Raw genomic sequence first — 17,102 nt, 5'->3', positions numbered from 1 at the left:
GGGAAATAGTAATCTAAAGTCTCTTCCAGGAAGATTAAATTGTACGAGCTGCTCTGACTGAAATGTTGGCCAGTTAGGAATACTGAAGCGACATGTGTTATAACACATGGAAACTTGTGCGTTAGGAATACCTATTTATCAAGGTAAATGCGGTATGTATTTATGTTGTGAAATGCATGAAATGTTATTGCCTGTAAAATGTAACAGGGAAATCATGTATCATAAATAAGTGCATGTCGTGATGGTTCTTTTAGCCAGGAGTATAGGCCTGGTGCAAAGGACCCGTGCCAGGGTACTTTGTGGGTAAGTGGAGGAAAAATTTTACATGTGTAATTCAGAATGTATACAAATTGTATGGATGTTTGCATACGTGTACAGTAGTGATGTAATGTGTTTTTTTGGGTTACTATTTTAGTTTCAGCACTACCGTTTTCGTTGGGTTTATGGGTTTGATTACCTTTTCCGGATATTGTGAATACTGGACCAGGTGTGTGTTATTTGACCTGTAGTCTGTACAGTCAAACATTTGATTTTATTTGAATGTAAAAAAATTATGTTTCTTTTAGCCTTATGCCTTGTGTACAGAAAAATGTTCATTTCCTGAACTCCAGAATTTTGAGTATAACAGAGAGCACTAGCCATGGAGATTTTGTATTAGTTTTCTTTTATGTAAATAAAATTTTAAAGTCCCTTTTGTGGAAAATCCCTGATAGGGATGTATCTGGATCGCGTTTTACCGTTGCGTTTTTCATCAAATTACTATGCGAATGCGATTTGAATACACGCTGTTGCGGCTATTTAGAATGCGAATAGCGATCTTCAGGTGAGAGCGGTACTGCACGCCCCCGATGCAGGTCAAATAAAATACACCTTATACACATGGTTTAATTTTTTGCCGATTTAACCTGATTTAAAAAAAACTTTAATACTTCCGACAATGCACGTTTTGAAAAGAAGACAGATTACGGAATTAATCAGCGTTTTTTTCATGATTCTACATACAGATTTCAGCCAGACATAAACTGAAATAGATTCAATACACTGCATTGCCGATGATGCACTCTACCCCAGAGAGTTAAACAGTGAAGTTACACAGCAGGTCTAGTGAACAGTAAGTGTCCTACCTGAGCAGACGACTCCAGCATCCTCATCATGACCACAGTTATGAACTCCCCATCCATTATGTCCACAATCCTCCAGTGTCGACTCTGGCTCATTACAGGCCACGTTGTCCATCCAGATCCTCCCTGTTCCTCTTCCAAAGTAAGCACTCCCTCGTGCTGCTACAGCATCTCCACAGAACATCTGCCTACACACCACTGCAGCATTCTCCATACCCCAGGAATCATCACACACTGTGCCCCACTCTCCTTGATGAAGAACTTCCACTCTCCCAGCACAGCGGCTGCTACCATTCACCAGTCTCATGTAACTTCTCATTTCACTTCTGCCTAGAAGCACAGGACAGTCACTTTCAGTTGTGTCACAATCATACACTACATCCAAGTGCAATGCAAAGCATCAAATGCAGCTATTCTCTGGAGTGACGAATCACACTTCTCTGTCTGGCAATCCAATGGGTGAGTCTGGATTGTGTCAAGTATAAAGTTTGGTGGATGGAGGATTATGGTGTGGGTTTTTTTTTCAGTGGTTGATCTTGGCCCCTTAGTTCCAATGAAAGAAACTGTAAATGCTGCAGCATTCAAAGCTATTTTGAACAATTTCATGCTCCCAACTTTGTGGGAACAGTTTCGAGATGGTCCCATCCTGTTCCAACATGACTGTGCACCAGTACACAAAGCAAGGTCCATAAGGACAAGAATGAGCTAGTCTGGTGGGGAGGAACTTGACTGGCCTTCACGGGACCCTGACCTCAACCCGATAAAACACTTCTGGTATGGATTAAAGCGCAACATCAGTGCTTGACCTCACAAATGCTCTCCTAGAAGAATGGTCAGAAATTCCTATAAACACACTCCTACACCTTGTGGACAGCCTTCCCAGAAGAGCTGAAGCTGTTATAGCTGCAAAGGGTGGGCCAACTCCATATTAAGCCTATGCAGGTGTCCCAATACTTTTGGAAATTGGTGTGTGTGTTTGTGTGTGTGTCGGTTTGCATAGATCACATCTGAGGACCAAATTGTCCCCAAATTGTAGTAAAACATGAAATTTCCCTACTTTTTGGGACATCTTTTGAGGTCCCATTTTGGATAACCTCAGTTTTATAAAAATCTGTGAATGCAATCAAAAAAGTATTTGGGTTGGTTACTTATGGTTAAGGTTAGGGATTTAGGGATGAGTAGAGGGTAAGGGTGTTGTGATTAGGATTAGGGTTTTTCCCATAGAAATGAATGGACGGTCCCCATATAGATAGGTACATCAACGTGCGTGTGTGTGTGTGTGTGTGAAGGTACACATATACATATATACATATATATAAAATCTCATAGTAATAGTAAAAATTCAATAAATAGCTATCACTGAATGGCTAAATAGGAAAAGTTATTGATTCGAGCTGCAGACAACTCTACTACAGTCAAACTGAAGAAGCTGGACTTCCAAACAGAAGGAATTGTGTGGTCAGGAGATTTTCAGCGGGAGGCTACTGAGGAAGCAGATATCAGGAGACTGTTGGGAGTGAGGAAGTTAGAGAGTGTCCAAAAGATGGACTGCAGAGGACAAGAGAATGGGAGAGGAAAGAACCAATGATAGAGATTTGGCCACAACATCCCAGAGGGCAGCAGCAGGAGAACAGTCCCAGAACATATGAAGAAAGGTGCCAGGGACTTGAAAGGGACAGAGATAACATAGTGGGTCAGTCTCTAAACTCAAGAGATTGTACCTTGCTCCCAGGAAGCACTATCTGTGAACAAATTTAAATAGGGTTTGCTGGTGTTTTGGATTTTTAGAACCATTTTTAATATTTTGAAAGATGACATTACAGGATAACATGGGCGTAGGAGAAAGATCTATCTGCCAGGTAGATGTGATAGGAAGAACTTTATGAGAGGATATGTGGAGGAGAGAATTGAGGCTTGACAGAGCCATAGACTTAGTGGGAAGGCAAATAGTCATAGTGGATGAAGTAGAAGAGGAGAGGAGAGAGGGACACTACATGCCCTAAGCTGGAGATAGAAAAAATAGGAGGTAGATGAGACTTAAGAGGCTGGAACGTTTCAAGGCCTGAGCTGTTAAAGATATTGCCCAAAGTGGAAATACAGATTGTGACCATGGTGGGGTGGAGATGGGGCAGCCTCCAATATTCAGGACAGAGCTGTGGATCAATAGAGTGTGGGGGTACCATCCCAGGAAGGGGCCCAGCAGCCTTTCAACCTCTGTCCATGTCTAAAGGGTATGTGAGATAACCAGGCCGAGGGATTTTAGATTGATGGTGTCCTGTCTTATACAGGTACGGAGTAGGGAAGCTGCACAGGATCCGAGGAAATCGGGTGAACACAACGTTTATTTGGAAAAAACACTCAGGAACATGAAATGATGTTAAGACATTTGTAAAGACATAACACTTTTAGGTCCTGCAGGCCCCAACTCTGATCAGCCTGCATCAGTCTATTTCAGAGCTCCAAGAAAAGGATCTTCTGGCCCGGGCAAGACTGGACTCCACTCATCAGACCTCCCCTTTTAAGGAAGGCAAAGGCCTGCTGGCTCCTGAGAGACTGGATAGAAATAACTGGAGCAACACAGGAAAAGCAAGACCTTTCAACCCCGAAGTGACCAGAGCCCCACAGTCAATCCACAGCAACAACAGCTGTCAGTCTCTATACACAGACACCTTTTCCACTATAAACAGGATAACTGACCACACATAGATGTTAGGGACAAATACATGCATGTTTGGTCTCGTTTGAATAGGCATGAGACGAGGAGTATTATCCTCTCAGATTTAAGGCAGTATAGCTTTCCCTAACAAAAATATAGAAACTTCGGCTAAACCCACCAAACTGAGAGAGCCTCTCACATGGTAGAACAAGGGAATTACGACCCCCCCCTAAAGTGATCTGATTGGTTGGGGACTAGAGAACCAAGGTCAGCAATGCCCCTAAAATTAACTATTGACCGAAATTGTTCAGTCTTCAGAGACATGCCATCACCTGGTTTGGACACTTAAGGTAGGGCCTCAGAAGAAGTCGGGGAGTCACTCTGTAATCAGAGCTCCCACAGAGAACTGCGTGAAAGTCCTTCTGTAGTCAGATACTTTCCGCAGAACTTTGTGCACTCTCAGCTGAGGAATGTGATAGTTTAATATTGTATTTGTCCTAATGTATTTAAGAGTATGTGGCCACATGTATATTGTAGTATGTTTAATAAATGTTGTTTCGATTACTTTATGACTGTCTGATTTGCTAACTTCTTTATAAAACTTTCCAGATTGGACTTCTATCCTGATTAGGACTAAAGTGGTAAATACTATCTTGCAGCCTCTGGGTTAAATCCCCTTTATCCAGGTCCTAAACTCGACTGCCCAGGTTAAGTTAGGTGGATACCAAAACTACACCTCTGGAGTTCGCACAAGCTCAGTTACGGGCTGATGTAACCTCTGAGGTCAACACAAGCTGATGAAATGTACCGGTCTACCTCCTGAGGAGCGTACAAACTATGTTCCTTTGCACCGGGCATGGTCCCTGAGACGTTCACAAGGTAGATATCGGGTAGCATTGGCGGAGTCCCTGAGACGAGCCCAAAGTAAGCCTCGTACAAACTACCGCTACGAAACGTGCGCCTTCACTAGCGCTGAGGTTGACACATGTTATGATATGGGCTGCCCCCGGCTGAGCCCCTGAGGTGGATGTACGTGTGGTTTGGGTAAACATCGGCTTAATCTCCGAGGCACCCACAAGCTCAGTGATTGGCAGATACTGAGCCTTTGGGGAATTATATAGGTCGAGGGACCTGAATAATCAGAGGCTGACATTGTCTTAGAGGTACGGAAATCGCCACCATTTAAGACAAACCCTGTGGAACAGGCCCGCGGATCGCCCTGTTGGCCGAGGCGAATCTGGCGGACTCCTTGGTCAGGGGTAAATTAGAGTTGGTAATATAAAGGAAAGTCCCGAAGTAATCCGAACAACATAAACATCATGACTACAATATACTGAAATAAGGTCTTTAATAAAATGGAGTCAGATATGTGTCTAAAAGAATATTTTATATATTAAAAAGGGTAAGTAATTCCCAGGAGTGCTCGGAAGGACCAACACGCATTCATAGCCTTTGGCTGCGCCATTGGATTCCGTCATTGGGCCAGTGGGCGGCTCCCAACACATTAATGACTGGACTGGGGAAACATATGCTAACGCGGACTTAAATACACAGGACTATTTAACACAACTAGAAACAGCTGGGAACACAGGGATTCCACATGAGGTAACGAGGGAGGCATGGCACACAAGAGGATAGGCACAATCGGGGCATGACAGGAACCCCCTAAAACGCGCACTCCGGGGGTGCCTAAAGAGACTGAGGGGGCAACACAGGGGACATGACGGGACAGCAGCTGGGGAAACAAAAGCAAGAACGGGAACAAGACAAACACCAGAACAAGCACAATGACAGCAACCACAACACCAACTGACACACCATAGAGAACACAGACACATCACAAGGGCACCAACAATGGAAACACAGAAACAGAAGAAAGCACAGGAAAAGGCAGAAGGGGAACACCGACAAAAGGAGGAGTGAGGGGACCAGGAGGGAACAATGGCGAAACAGAGGGACGGGGAGCAAACAGAGAGGGCAAGGAGGCAAAGGATGGGGGGAACCAGGGAGCCAGAGGGAACCCCAGTGGGTGGAAGGTGGGAGCAGCAGGGACCACAGGCAACCGCGAGCCCGGAGCTGCAGGGACCATTGGTGATGGCGGGGCAGGAGGCAGAGTTAATAGAGGGCCAGTATTTGGGTGAAAAAGAAAAAAGAAGCATGGAACTAATGAAATTAATTCTTGGGAGCACATTCATTTTAATTATAGCCATCCTTTTTTGGAATTAATGGAGGAGAGAGGACCATAAGGAGAATGAGAATTTGATACCCTCCACAATGCAGCAAAAGCCAGGACATATGTACAACCCCATGTATCTAAAAGACATGCACCCAAGGGATAAAGAATTGGAGTGCAGAAGAGTGACAAGCAGGATTCAGTTGGAAAAGAGAAGATTTTGCCTAGTTAATCTTAGAGCTAGACAGGGTTTCATATGTTTGAAATAAATGAATAACATGGAGAACATATGAGGGGCATTGCAGAGATAAAGGAGTAGATCATCAACATATACCATTTAAGGGACACCTAAACTAGTATAGGAGTAATGAGCTCTAAATGGAAAAGGGCTGCTGCTCTAATGAGAGATTAAAGAGTAATGGGAACAGGGGACAGCCCTGTCTGGCTCCTTAAAAAATACAAAAAAGAGGAGAGGTGTTGGCATTAGTAAGGAGGAATGAGGAGGGAGAGAAATAAAGTATCTGGACCATGTTTGTATCAGGATCCTGCCCTGTCATTTCCCTGCCTGGCCAGCAGGTGTCACTTCTTTCCTAGTGTTTGAGTCTTTTGTGATTTGTGAATTGATCTCCATGGGAGTTGGGCAGGTGGTGGGTGTGTTGACCGGTTGATTGTTCCATTACCTACCTATGCACTAGTGTCTATGCCATGAAAGGCTTCCTCTTTCCCCCCTTATGAGCCTATCCATTTTTTCCTCAAATGTCTGCCATGCCCCAGAGCTCAGAGGAATGCTCAGTATTGATTTCATTGGACAACAGTATGAGAGTGCTGATTGGGCACACAGCATATGCTGAGACAAACTATAGCACGAAGGTCCTCATATAGCATCTCGCAGTCTCACTTTCATCTTTGACTTGAGGTAAAGGCGGGATTCCTCCAGACAAAGAAGGTTTCTCTGGCTAAGAAAAACTCTTTTTAAATAACATATAATAATAATTTTGCTCACATATGTAAGATAGGGTTAGCTCAGGGTTTAATTTGGGATTCGTTATGTGTTGCCAGATCCATTGATTTGTGAGGTTTCCCCCCACAGTCCAAAGACATGCTGAGGCTAATTGGAGTTGCCCTGCGATGGGCTGGCCCCCCATCCTGGGCTGTTCCCTGCCTCAAGCCAATTGCTTCCGGGATAGGCTCTGGACCCCCCGCGACCCAATAGGATAAGCAGTTCGGAAAATGGCAGCCCATTGCAGGGCACACTCACCCACCATTCACTCACACACGCACTCCTACGGGCAATGTTAGTAACTCCAATTAGCCTCTTTGGACTGTGGGGGGAAACTGGAGTACCCGGAGGAAACCTCACGACGACATGGGGAGAACATGCAAACTCCACACACATGTAACCCAGGCGGAGACTTGAACCCAGGTACCCGGAGGTGTGAGGCAACAGTGCTAACCACTGCACCACCATGCCGCCCCTTATATTTACATATGATAAACAATTTTGAACATAATCTGCACAGCAAAAAAATCTGATGATCCACAACACCATTGACTTCTAGCTAAATGTCAGAAACTTGCACTAAATGTTGAAAAAATGGCAAGTACAAAAATGTTTAGTACCTTTACAAACGGCGCCCCATACCAGAGAGTATTTTGTTTAATAGGAAAACATTATGAGGGAGAGAAAAATTAAGTTTTGGGCTGAGACAGAGGGAATTAACAGATAAGGTGAGTGGTAAGGTGTATGAAGCAGAAATAGTTGTTCCAGTAGTAAACAAAATGTGTGAGGAGTTTAAATTAGTTGGAGGCAAATTGACAGAGATGCAGAAGGAAGAATTTGTGAGCTTTAATGCAAAAACATTAACAGTAGTAGAAATATGGGTAGGTGACTTTAAAATTTGGACAATGTTGGACAGTCAATTTCAATATCAATTTGGACAATTTGGTGCACTGATTTAAGAGTGGAAAATGTGTCAGGAAAGCAGTACAGACTGAGATGGATATATGGTACAGACATTTAACAGAATGGAAAAACAAGATAAGGATATTACAGGAGACTAAGGGTATTAAAACGGGTATTTTTGAGCGAGCCAGGAGTACATAAAACAGAGGGACAAAAAAGTTAGGTTTCACCCCGGAGAGGGAGTGAGTAGAAAACAAACAAATAGTTTAGAGATATTATTAGAGGGTAGTGATAGAGATAACACCCCTATTAAAAAACAAACATACAAACAAACAAAGAAACAGTACAGGGGCTGACCATGAGGAAAATTTTGGTAACCTCTACCTGATGGGAAGAGAGCCCCGATGAGCATAAAGTGCCAGCGAGCATGAGAATGTAGGCCCCAGTAAAAACTGCCGAGATGCCAGTACAGCAGCAGGGGGGGAGCACCCCCTGCTCAACGGGGAGATAGCGGAGATGTCCAATGCGTGGGAGACTTGTGACTAGGCCTACACCAAGATGTTTGACATGGGTCATGACCTTACACACATGGTTCCACATTTAATAATAATAAAAAATTTTGAACCTCTCCTGTCCATTAATGAATATAATGGAGAATTTTAATTGTTTGTTGGATTGTGACCATTTCATGATTGCTGAATTGTATTGAGCAGTGGATAACTGCTGTTTAGTTTTCTGATTAGGCAGAAATCCATTCTATATGTCATCTGTGTCAGGCCCGGCTCGTCCGCTCCTCATGTGTGCCACGCCCCCTGATTACCCACGTGTGCTTCCCTGATCGTCTCCTGCTGTGTCGAATTACTTTGATCAGGCAGGAGATTGCATGCAGTGAATGACATAGTGGGGGCTCAGACAGTGGAAGTTCCCAATGCTCGCACTCTGCATGCTAACAAATGTGCCCCCAGCGCAAAGTGGTTTATAGTAGTGGATTGGCATTTTTCAGTGTGTTCCTCGCAGAACAGTAACAGATTTTGTTTGCGTGCACCTGTAGGGCCTCTCCTGGAGCCGGCACCTTATCGTGGTGGAGGGGTTTGCGTGTTCCAATGATCCCAGGAGCTATGTTGCCCGGGGCTTTATGCCCCTGGTAGGGTCACCCAAGGCAAACAGGTCCTGGGTGAGAAACCAGAACAAGTATGGCTCACAGGACCCCTAACGACGGACAACATTTTGAATCCACGGTTTCCCTTGCCCGGACGCGGGTCACCGGGCCGCCCCCCTGGAGCCAGGCCTGGGGGTGGGGCTCGATGGCGAGCGCCTGGTGGCTAGGCCTACTGTCATGCCCTGCTCGTCGGCTCCTCGTGTGTGTGCCACGCCCCCGGATTACCCACGTGTTCTTTCCCGATTGTACCCAGCTGTGTCTGATTATTTTCAATCAGTCCTGTGTATTTCAGTCCGTGTCTTACCCGAGTCCTTTGTCCGTCATTGATGTTGTCAATGCCTGTGTCCCGTCCCGCTGTCCTAGCTCCGTTTTCCTCAATTAAACCCCCGTTTGCCCCGTATTCTGCCTTCCTGCTTCCTGATTCCCCGCTTGCCCGCACGATCGCAGCTCTGCCCGCGATCTCCCGTGACACCTACACCCATGGGGCCTGGTCGGGCACAGCCCGAACAAGGCACGTGGGTTCCCCCTCCAATAGGCTCACTACCTATACTGTAGGAGAGGCCATAGGGGTCGGTGCAATGTGAGTTGGGCAGCAGCTAAAGGCGGGGACCTTGGTGGTCCGATCCTCGGCTGCAGAAGCTAGCTTTAGGGACATGGAATGTCACCTCTCTGATGGGGAAGGAGCCTGAGCTGGTGTGCGAGGTTGTGAAGTTCTGGCTAGATATAGTCGGGCTCACCTTGACGCACGGCTTGGGCTCTGGAACTCCTTGAGGGGGGTTGGACCCTTTTCCACTCTGGAGTTGCCCGCGGGGAGAGGCGCCGAGCGGGGATGGACATACTTATTGCCCCCTGGCTGGGCGCCTGTACTTTGGGGTTTACCGCAGTGGACGAGAGGGTAGCCTCCCTTCAACTTCGTGTGGGGAGACGGGTCCTGACTGTTCTTTGTGCTTATGCACCAAACAGCAGTTCAGAATCCCCACCCTTTTTGGAGTCCTTGGAAGGGGTGTTGGAGAGCGCTTCTCCTGGGGACTCTCTTGTTCTGCTGGGGGACTTCAATGCCCGGGGGGAGCTGAGTATGAAGTGGCTGGGATGAGAATCAGCACCTCCAAATCCGAGACCATGGTCCTCAGCCGGAAAAGGGTAGAATGCTCTCTCAGGGTTGGGGATGGGGTCCTCTCCCAAGTGGAGGAGTTTAAGTATCTCGGGGTCTTGTTCAGAAGAACAGGAGATCAGGAGATCAACAGGCGGATCGGTGCGGCGTCAGCAGGGATGCAGGTGCTGCATCGGTCTGTCATGGTGAAGAAAGAGCTGAGCCAAAAGGCAAAGCTCTCAATTTACCAGTCGATCTACATTCCTCACCTATGGTCACGAGCTGTGCAAGCGGCCGAAATGGGTTTCCTCCGCAGGGTGGCTGGGCTCTCCCTTTGAGATAGGAAGCTCAGTCATTCGGGAGGGACTCAGAGTAGAGCCGCTGCTCCTCCGCATTGAGAAGAGCCAGATGAGGTGGCTCGGGCATCTAATTAGGATGCCCCCTGGACACCTCCTTGGTGAGGTGTTCCGGGCATGTCCCACTGGGGGGAGGCCCCGGGTAAGACCCAGGACACGCTGGAGGAACTATGTCTCTCGGCTGGCCTGGGAACGCCTCGGGATCCCTCCAGAGGAGCTGGATGGAGTTGCCGGGGAGAGGGAAGTCTGGGCCTCCCTGCTGAGACTGCTGCCCCCGCGACCCGACCTCGGATTAAGCGGGAGATGATGGATGGATGACACCTGTAGGGGTCAGCGGTACACCTACATGTTTAAACACTTGCCGTATGTGTTCAATCTGGTGCTTAGGGCAGATTTGGATGGATTGAATTTAAAAAGCACAGTGATACAGTATGTGGATGACCTGCTGCGCGCTGACACATTGGCTGACTGCCATTGAGATTCAATGCTGTTGCTGAAGGTCTTAGTGAATGGGGGGCATAAGGTGCCCAAAGCTAAGTTGCTGTACTGATAAGAGCAGGTCACATACTTAGGGCATGAGATCAGTCATGGGAGGAATGTGCTGGGCCTTATGAGGTCTGTGTGTGTGTGTGTGTGTGTGTGGGGCGGGGGGGGGGGGGGGTACTAAGGATGCTGATGGTGTTTTTGGTTGCAGCTCTGTCACTGATGGACACCTGGATAATGGATGCACATGGTCTTGACCAGTGCGTAAGGGGGGAGATGCTATGGAGAATTAATAATAATAATAATAAAAAAAAGTTTATAAGTTGTACACGAGGAGTCTAACCCAGATATACAAAGCCATTTTCAAACAGGAAAAGGAAAAAGCACAGACAACAAGACACAGACCATGAGAAGCCAGTCTTCTCCCTGGGAGACAGAGTATACCTGTTAAATTGCAGGGGTTACAGGATGAGATGGCAAGAGATGCAGGTCAACACACAGGAATTTTGACTGATGGTACTGTACAGTCAAACCTCCCTTATCCGGACCTCCAATATACGGGCACCTCCCTCCACCGGGCAGCTCTAGACACGCGTATGTGCAAATTAATCTTGCACAACCAGCAGCTGTGCCAGATCCATGGCTTCAAAAAGGAAGCGTAGTGTCATGTCCCTCCAAAAGAAGCTCGATATCATTACAGAGATACCACAAGGAAAATCACACAGAGATCTTGCAGACCATTTTTGAGCGGCTAAGTCTACGGTTGACGATATTTGGAAGAGTAAAGAAAAAAAATCGAGAAGCATGTGACAGCTAACGCTAATCCTGCTTTCGCTAAGCGTTGTATTCTTGGAGATGCACATTTCCAAAAGCTGGACAAAACTGGATGGCCACTGCAAAAATAAAACAGGATGATTCACTAGCTCAGACTGAAATAACATCCTATTATAAGCCTTACACCTCATAAATATCATGTAGTGTGTACTGTACATGTATTTCTAAGTTACGGGCAGTTCTTACTTACGGGCTCCCCTCGGTCCCATTCTGCCCGGATAAGGGAGGTTTCACTGTATAATATGTAGGGACTTTATCAGCAAGCCATTATAAATGGGCTTTTTCTTATGAGCTATGGTTATCCTTGCCCTGTTAGTAATATTTTGCTGTGTAGTTCCTTTATCGTGCACCATGGTGGGCAGAGCAGGGATGGGAATTTTATTGATACAAATGCCATTATCGATACTGCTTATTGATCTCGTTCTTTATCGACTACCTTACCTTTTGACCCAGTTTTCTAAGAGGAAACAAGTACACCTACACAGGTTTTCAGCATTAATTTCAGCATTAATAGAACAGCTTTAGCATCTGAAATCCCATACATGATATTGCCTACAAGTCAGTGACTTCAGTGCAGCAACTACACAACTGTGACCACCATGTTTGAGTCTGTCTGTTACTCCATCACTGCATGTTGAATCATAACATCCATCCATCCATCCATTTTCCAAACCGCTTATCCTACTGGGTCACGGGGGGGTCCGGAGCCTATCCCGGAAGCAATGGGCACGAGGCAGGGAACAACCCAGGATGGGGGGCAGGGCACCCATCGCAGGGCACACTCACACACCATTCACTCACACATGCACACCTACAGAGAATTTAGCAACTCCAATTAGCCTCAGCATGTTTTTGGACTGTGGGGGGAAACCGGAGAACCTGGAGGAAACCCTATGATGGCATGGGGAGAACATGCAAACTCCACACACATGTGACCCAGGCGGAGGCAACAGTGCTAACCACTGCACCACCATGCTGCCCTCATAACAAACAATTATAACAAATTATGACAAATAATCAGTACAGCAGTTTTAGGCACCTTATGCCCCCCTTTCCCTAAGACCCACAATGTAATATAAAACTAATCCACACACACACATACATACACGAACAGAGCTGTACTCATATCTTTGTGGAGACTGTCCATTCATTTATATGGCCAAAACCCTAATCCCAGCAATGACAACTTTGACCCCTACCCAGCCCTGACCTTAACCATAAGCAAACAAACAAAATATGAGTTTGCTGGCATTTTTAGTTTTTGTTTGCAGTCACAGATTTTTATAAAAATTTCCCCTTGCATGATCCCCACAACTTCAAAATAACAGGTTTTAATCACATTGTGAGGCCATTCCCACAATGTAAATTTATATGTGGACTACACACACACACGTCTGAAACATTTCCTGATATGATTAACAAAAAAGAAGCTTCCTGTGAATGTGCCGGCCAGATGAGACCATGTCAGACACCGCCCTCAGCTATGTTAAAATTCATGTATGGCAAAGAGGGACTTAACCGGGGAATAATAATACGGGGAGATTTATTAGGGGAAGGCAGATCACGGGAGGAATGGGACATCACTGACAACTAACATCAATGACAGACAAGGAACGAAGGCAAGACATGGACTGAAATAGACAGGACTGGGCGAAAATAAATCGGACACAGCTGGGTACGATCGGGGAAGCACATGTGGATAATCAGGGGGGCGTGGCACACACGAGGATCGTACGAGCTGGGCGTGGCACACACGAGGAGCGGACAAGCTGGCCGTGGCACACACGAGGATCGTACGAGCTGGGCGTGGCACACACGAGGAGCGGACGAGCTGGGCGTAGCACACACGAGGATCGTACGAGCTGGGCGTGGCACACACGAGGATCGTACGAGCTGGGCGTGGCACACACGAGGATCGTACGAGCTGGGCGTGGCACACACGAGGCGCGTACGAGCTGGGCGTGGCACACACGAGGCGCGGACGAGCTGGGCGTGGCACACACGAGGAGTGGACGAGCTGGGCGTGGCACACACGAGGCGCGGACGAGCTGGGCGTGGCACACACGAGGAGCGGACGAGCTGGGCGTGGCACACACGAGGCGCGGCCGAGCTGGGCGTGGCACACACGAGGAGCGGACGAGCTGGGCGTGGCACACACGAGGATCGTACGAGCTGGGCGTGGCACACACGAGGATCGTACGAGCTGGGCGTGGCACACACGAGGATCGTACGAGCTGGGCGTGGCACACACGAGGCGCGGACGAGCTGGGCGTGGCACACACGAGGATCGTACGAGCTGGGCGTGGCACACACGAGGATCGTACGAGCTGGGCGTGGCACACACGAGGCGCGGACGAGCTGGGCGTGGCACACACGAGGAGTGGACGAGCTGGGCGTAGCACACACGAGGATCGTACGAGCTGGGCGTGGCACACACGAGGAGTGGACGAGCTGGGCGTGGCACACACGAGGATCGTACGAGCTGGGCGTGGCACACACGAGGATCGTACGAGCTGGGCGTGGCACACACGAGGATCGTACGAGCTGGGCGTGGCACACACGAGGAGCGGACGAGCTGGGCGTGGCACACACGAGGAGCGGACGAGCTGGCGTGACACAGACTTTGTGAAAACATTTGTTATTCTCAAAACTTTTGGTCACGACTGTAGTTAGACATATTTTAGGGGGGCTTTAGGCACAGAGGCTTTGCCCACTGAGCCACACCCAGTCCCTGATGATACTTCTTCAATGTTACCCTTTTGGATCCAAGATGTAAGAATTAACTACAGTTGATTCTCCGCTAATCTGACATTGATAGGCTGAAGGCAGAAATGGTTTTAGAGTTGTTTCATCAGAAACCTACAGCTGCAACTATATTAGGGCTGTATTGGTACATGTACGGTATTTGTCGTGTACCGTTTGTTTACATCATTTTCAGTTTGGAAAGCACAATGAATGGAATGGAATACATGTCTTAACACAGGCAGAAGGAGTTATAGTCATACTGGTGAAGCAAGAACCTTCTGTGAAGCAAGGCAGAAACAGTCTCTGCAAGTTAGCCTCCCAGTGGCATTTCAAGTGCTTTTGAATCAATTCTCAAAATGAAAACATTCAGGATGAAAGAGTTTTCAGTATAGATTCACACATCCCCACTACAGATGTGTAACTATACATACAGAGAACACAGAATTTAGAAGGGATTTTGTTGTTTTGCATATGTATTTTTATTTTATGTAAATTAGAGTACAATGTTTTGTTATTCAGATATGTTAAGAAACACACTGTGTTCAGTTTACAGCTTGATAATTCTGTTTGCAGTTTTAATATTAATTAAAAAAAAAATGTTTTCCCTGCAGTACAGAAATTGTACTAAGAGCTCCAAATCAGGGTGTGTGCCTAATTGTGAATTCCGTGTAGAGTTACAGTATAACCCCAATCTCAAATTATCCCATAACCCTAATTAGAACAAGCAGATGGAAGACAGATGGAATATGGATGGATGGATGGATAATATATATTGTAATTTGAAACTAATTATTCTGTTTGACCCATAACTCCACAAACCAGCAGATTCCATCTGTGTAACTGATTTTGAAGCTTATTACTAATTCAAGGCAAATACTTCATATAAATCTAAAAATCTGTCCTTCTAAAGTAAAAATCAAAGGCATATTAAAAACTTCTCTAAGAAACTTGAAGAGTTGCTTAGTGATTAATAGTGAAGTTAGTAAAGTTAAGTTGTGCAACATGTCTAGCGAACAGTAAGTGTCCTACCTGAGCAGACGACTCCAGCATCCTCATCATGACCACAGTTATGAACTCCCCATCCTCTGTGTCTACAGTCCTCCAGTGTCGACTCTGATCCATTACAGGCCACGTCATCCATCCAGATCCTCCCTGTTCCTCTTCCAAAGTAAGCACTTTGGAATGTTGCTACAGCATCTCCACAGAACATCTGCCTACACACCACTGCAGCATCCTTCATACCCCAGGAATCATCACACACTGTGCCCCACTCTCCTTGATGAAGAACCTCCACTCTCCCAGCACAGCAGCCGCTACCATTCACCAGCCTCATGTGGTCTCTGTCTGGAAGCAGAAGACAGTCACCATAAGGGAAAGAATATGATTTGCATGTTGAGGGACAGGTATACAGGCAAGTTTTACAGAAATCAGTTGTCTATCTGCTCATCTTTCCATCATGATTCCAGTAGAGGGTCATTGGGGGCAGAACAAGCAGCATTAAGCAAAAGGCAGTGGACACCCAGAATAAGGTGACAGCATTATGACTGGAAGACGCTCCAGGCCCTCTGTGGCTGCATCTTAAAGCAGACTTACAGTTTAGAGACGGTGCTTCAGAACACTGTTGAGGGACACACAAAGGTAGCCTAATTCATACAAGCTCTCACTCTCTCTGTTTCTCTTTCTCTGTGTCTCTCACTCTCTTTCTAATAACTTCATTATTAACTGCATTAGTCTGCTATCAACGGCTGAAGCCTCCATTGCCAGCTTTAAAATGACGTTTTGGAACTAGCAAAAGAGTCGTTGGATGAGATGCGGAAGAAATAATCCTACTCACAATAGCGATTTAAGTAGAAAAACCGGACGAATCCCTTGAAATATATCATCTGATCGATGTCTTGAGGTGTGGCAACCGTAGTATAAGCGGAATAATTGACTCTGGACCGTTGAATTATTAAAAAATAATGCACACCCGACGTGTAACGGCCACTCCGCTTCGCGTCGTGGCCGCATCACCACCTCAGGTGTGGATTATTTTTTAATAATTCCACGGCCCGTCGTCAATTATTCCTTACATCATAAACATCTCATAGGGGTCTAAAGAGTTTTACCTAGTAACGTCTGCAAGTGAACTTCCAAACTTGCTTACTTGTTAAGTGCCAAGATTTAGGAGTAGTGATAGCAAAAAAATGACACTTTATTTGCTGTATTTAATGACTCCACTAGATGGTGGTCTTGCTTTATTTTTTGGTATGCTTGGTTCATTAAGTGTAGTTTTGGCTATTATTAGCCTCTCCTGGAGCCGACACCTTATCGTGGTGGAGAGGTTTGCGTGTTCCCGTGATCTCAGGAGCTATGTTGTCTGGGGCTTTATGCCCCTGGTAGGGTCACCCAAGGCAAACAGGTCCTGGGTGAGGAACCAGACGAAGTGCAGCTCAGAAAACCCCTCATGAAGAAAACAAGCTTGGAACCACGGTTTCCCTTGCCCGGACACGGGTCACCGGGGCCCCCCCCTGGAGCCAGGCCTGGGGGTGGGGCTCAATGGCGAGCGCCTGGTGGCCAGGCCCACACCCATGGGGCCTGGT

The 17,102-nt window shown here is 46.7% G+C and overlaps 1 protein-coding gene across 1 annotated transcript in view; it reads right to left on the bottom strand.

Annotated features, from left to right (window-relative positions):
* Positions 1-17,102, bottom strand: part of LOC125739144 (deleted in malignant brain tumors 1 protein-like) — a 28,489-nt gene that overhangs the window by 3,084 nt on the left and 8,303 nt on the right. The window contains exons 2-3 of the mRNA XM_049008956.1: positions 15,550-15,864; positions 1,125-1,451 (exon numbers count right to left, since the gene is read on the bottom strand). Coding sequence (XP_048864913.1) covers positions 1,125-1,451; positions 15,550-15,864 — 642 coding nt within the window. The remainder of the gene's footprint in view (positions 1-1,124; positions 1,452-15,549; positions 15,865-17,102) is intronic.

The sequence above is a fragment of the Brienomyrus brachyistius genome, chromosome 3, assembly GCF_023856365.1.
Source record: "Brienomyrus brachyistius isolate T26 chromosome 3, BBRACH_0.4, whole genome shotgun sequence".
Lineage (NCBI taxonomy): Eukaryota > Metazoa > Chordata > Actinopteri > Osteoglossiformes > Mormyridae > Brienomyrus > Brienomyrus brachyistius.
This window is presented reverse-complemented; position numbering and strand designations above follow the sequence as displayed.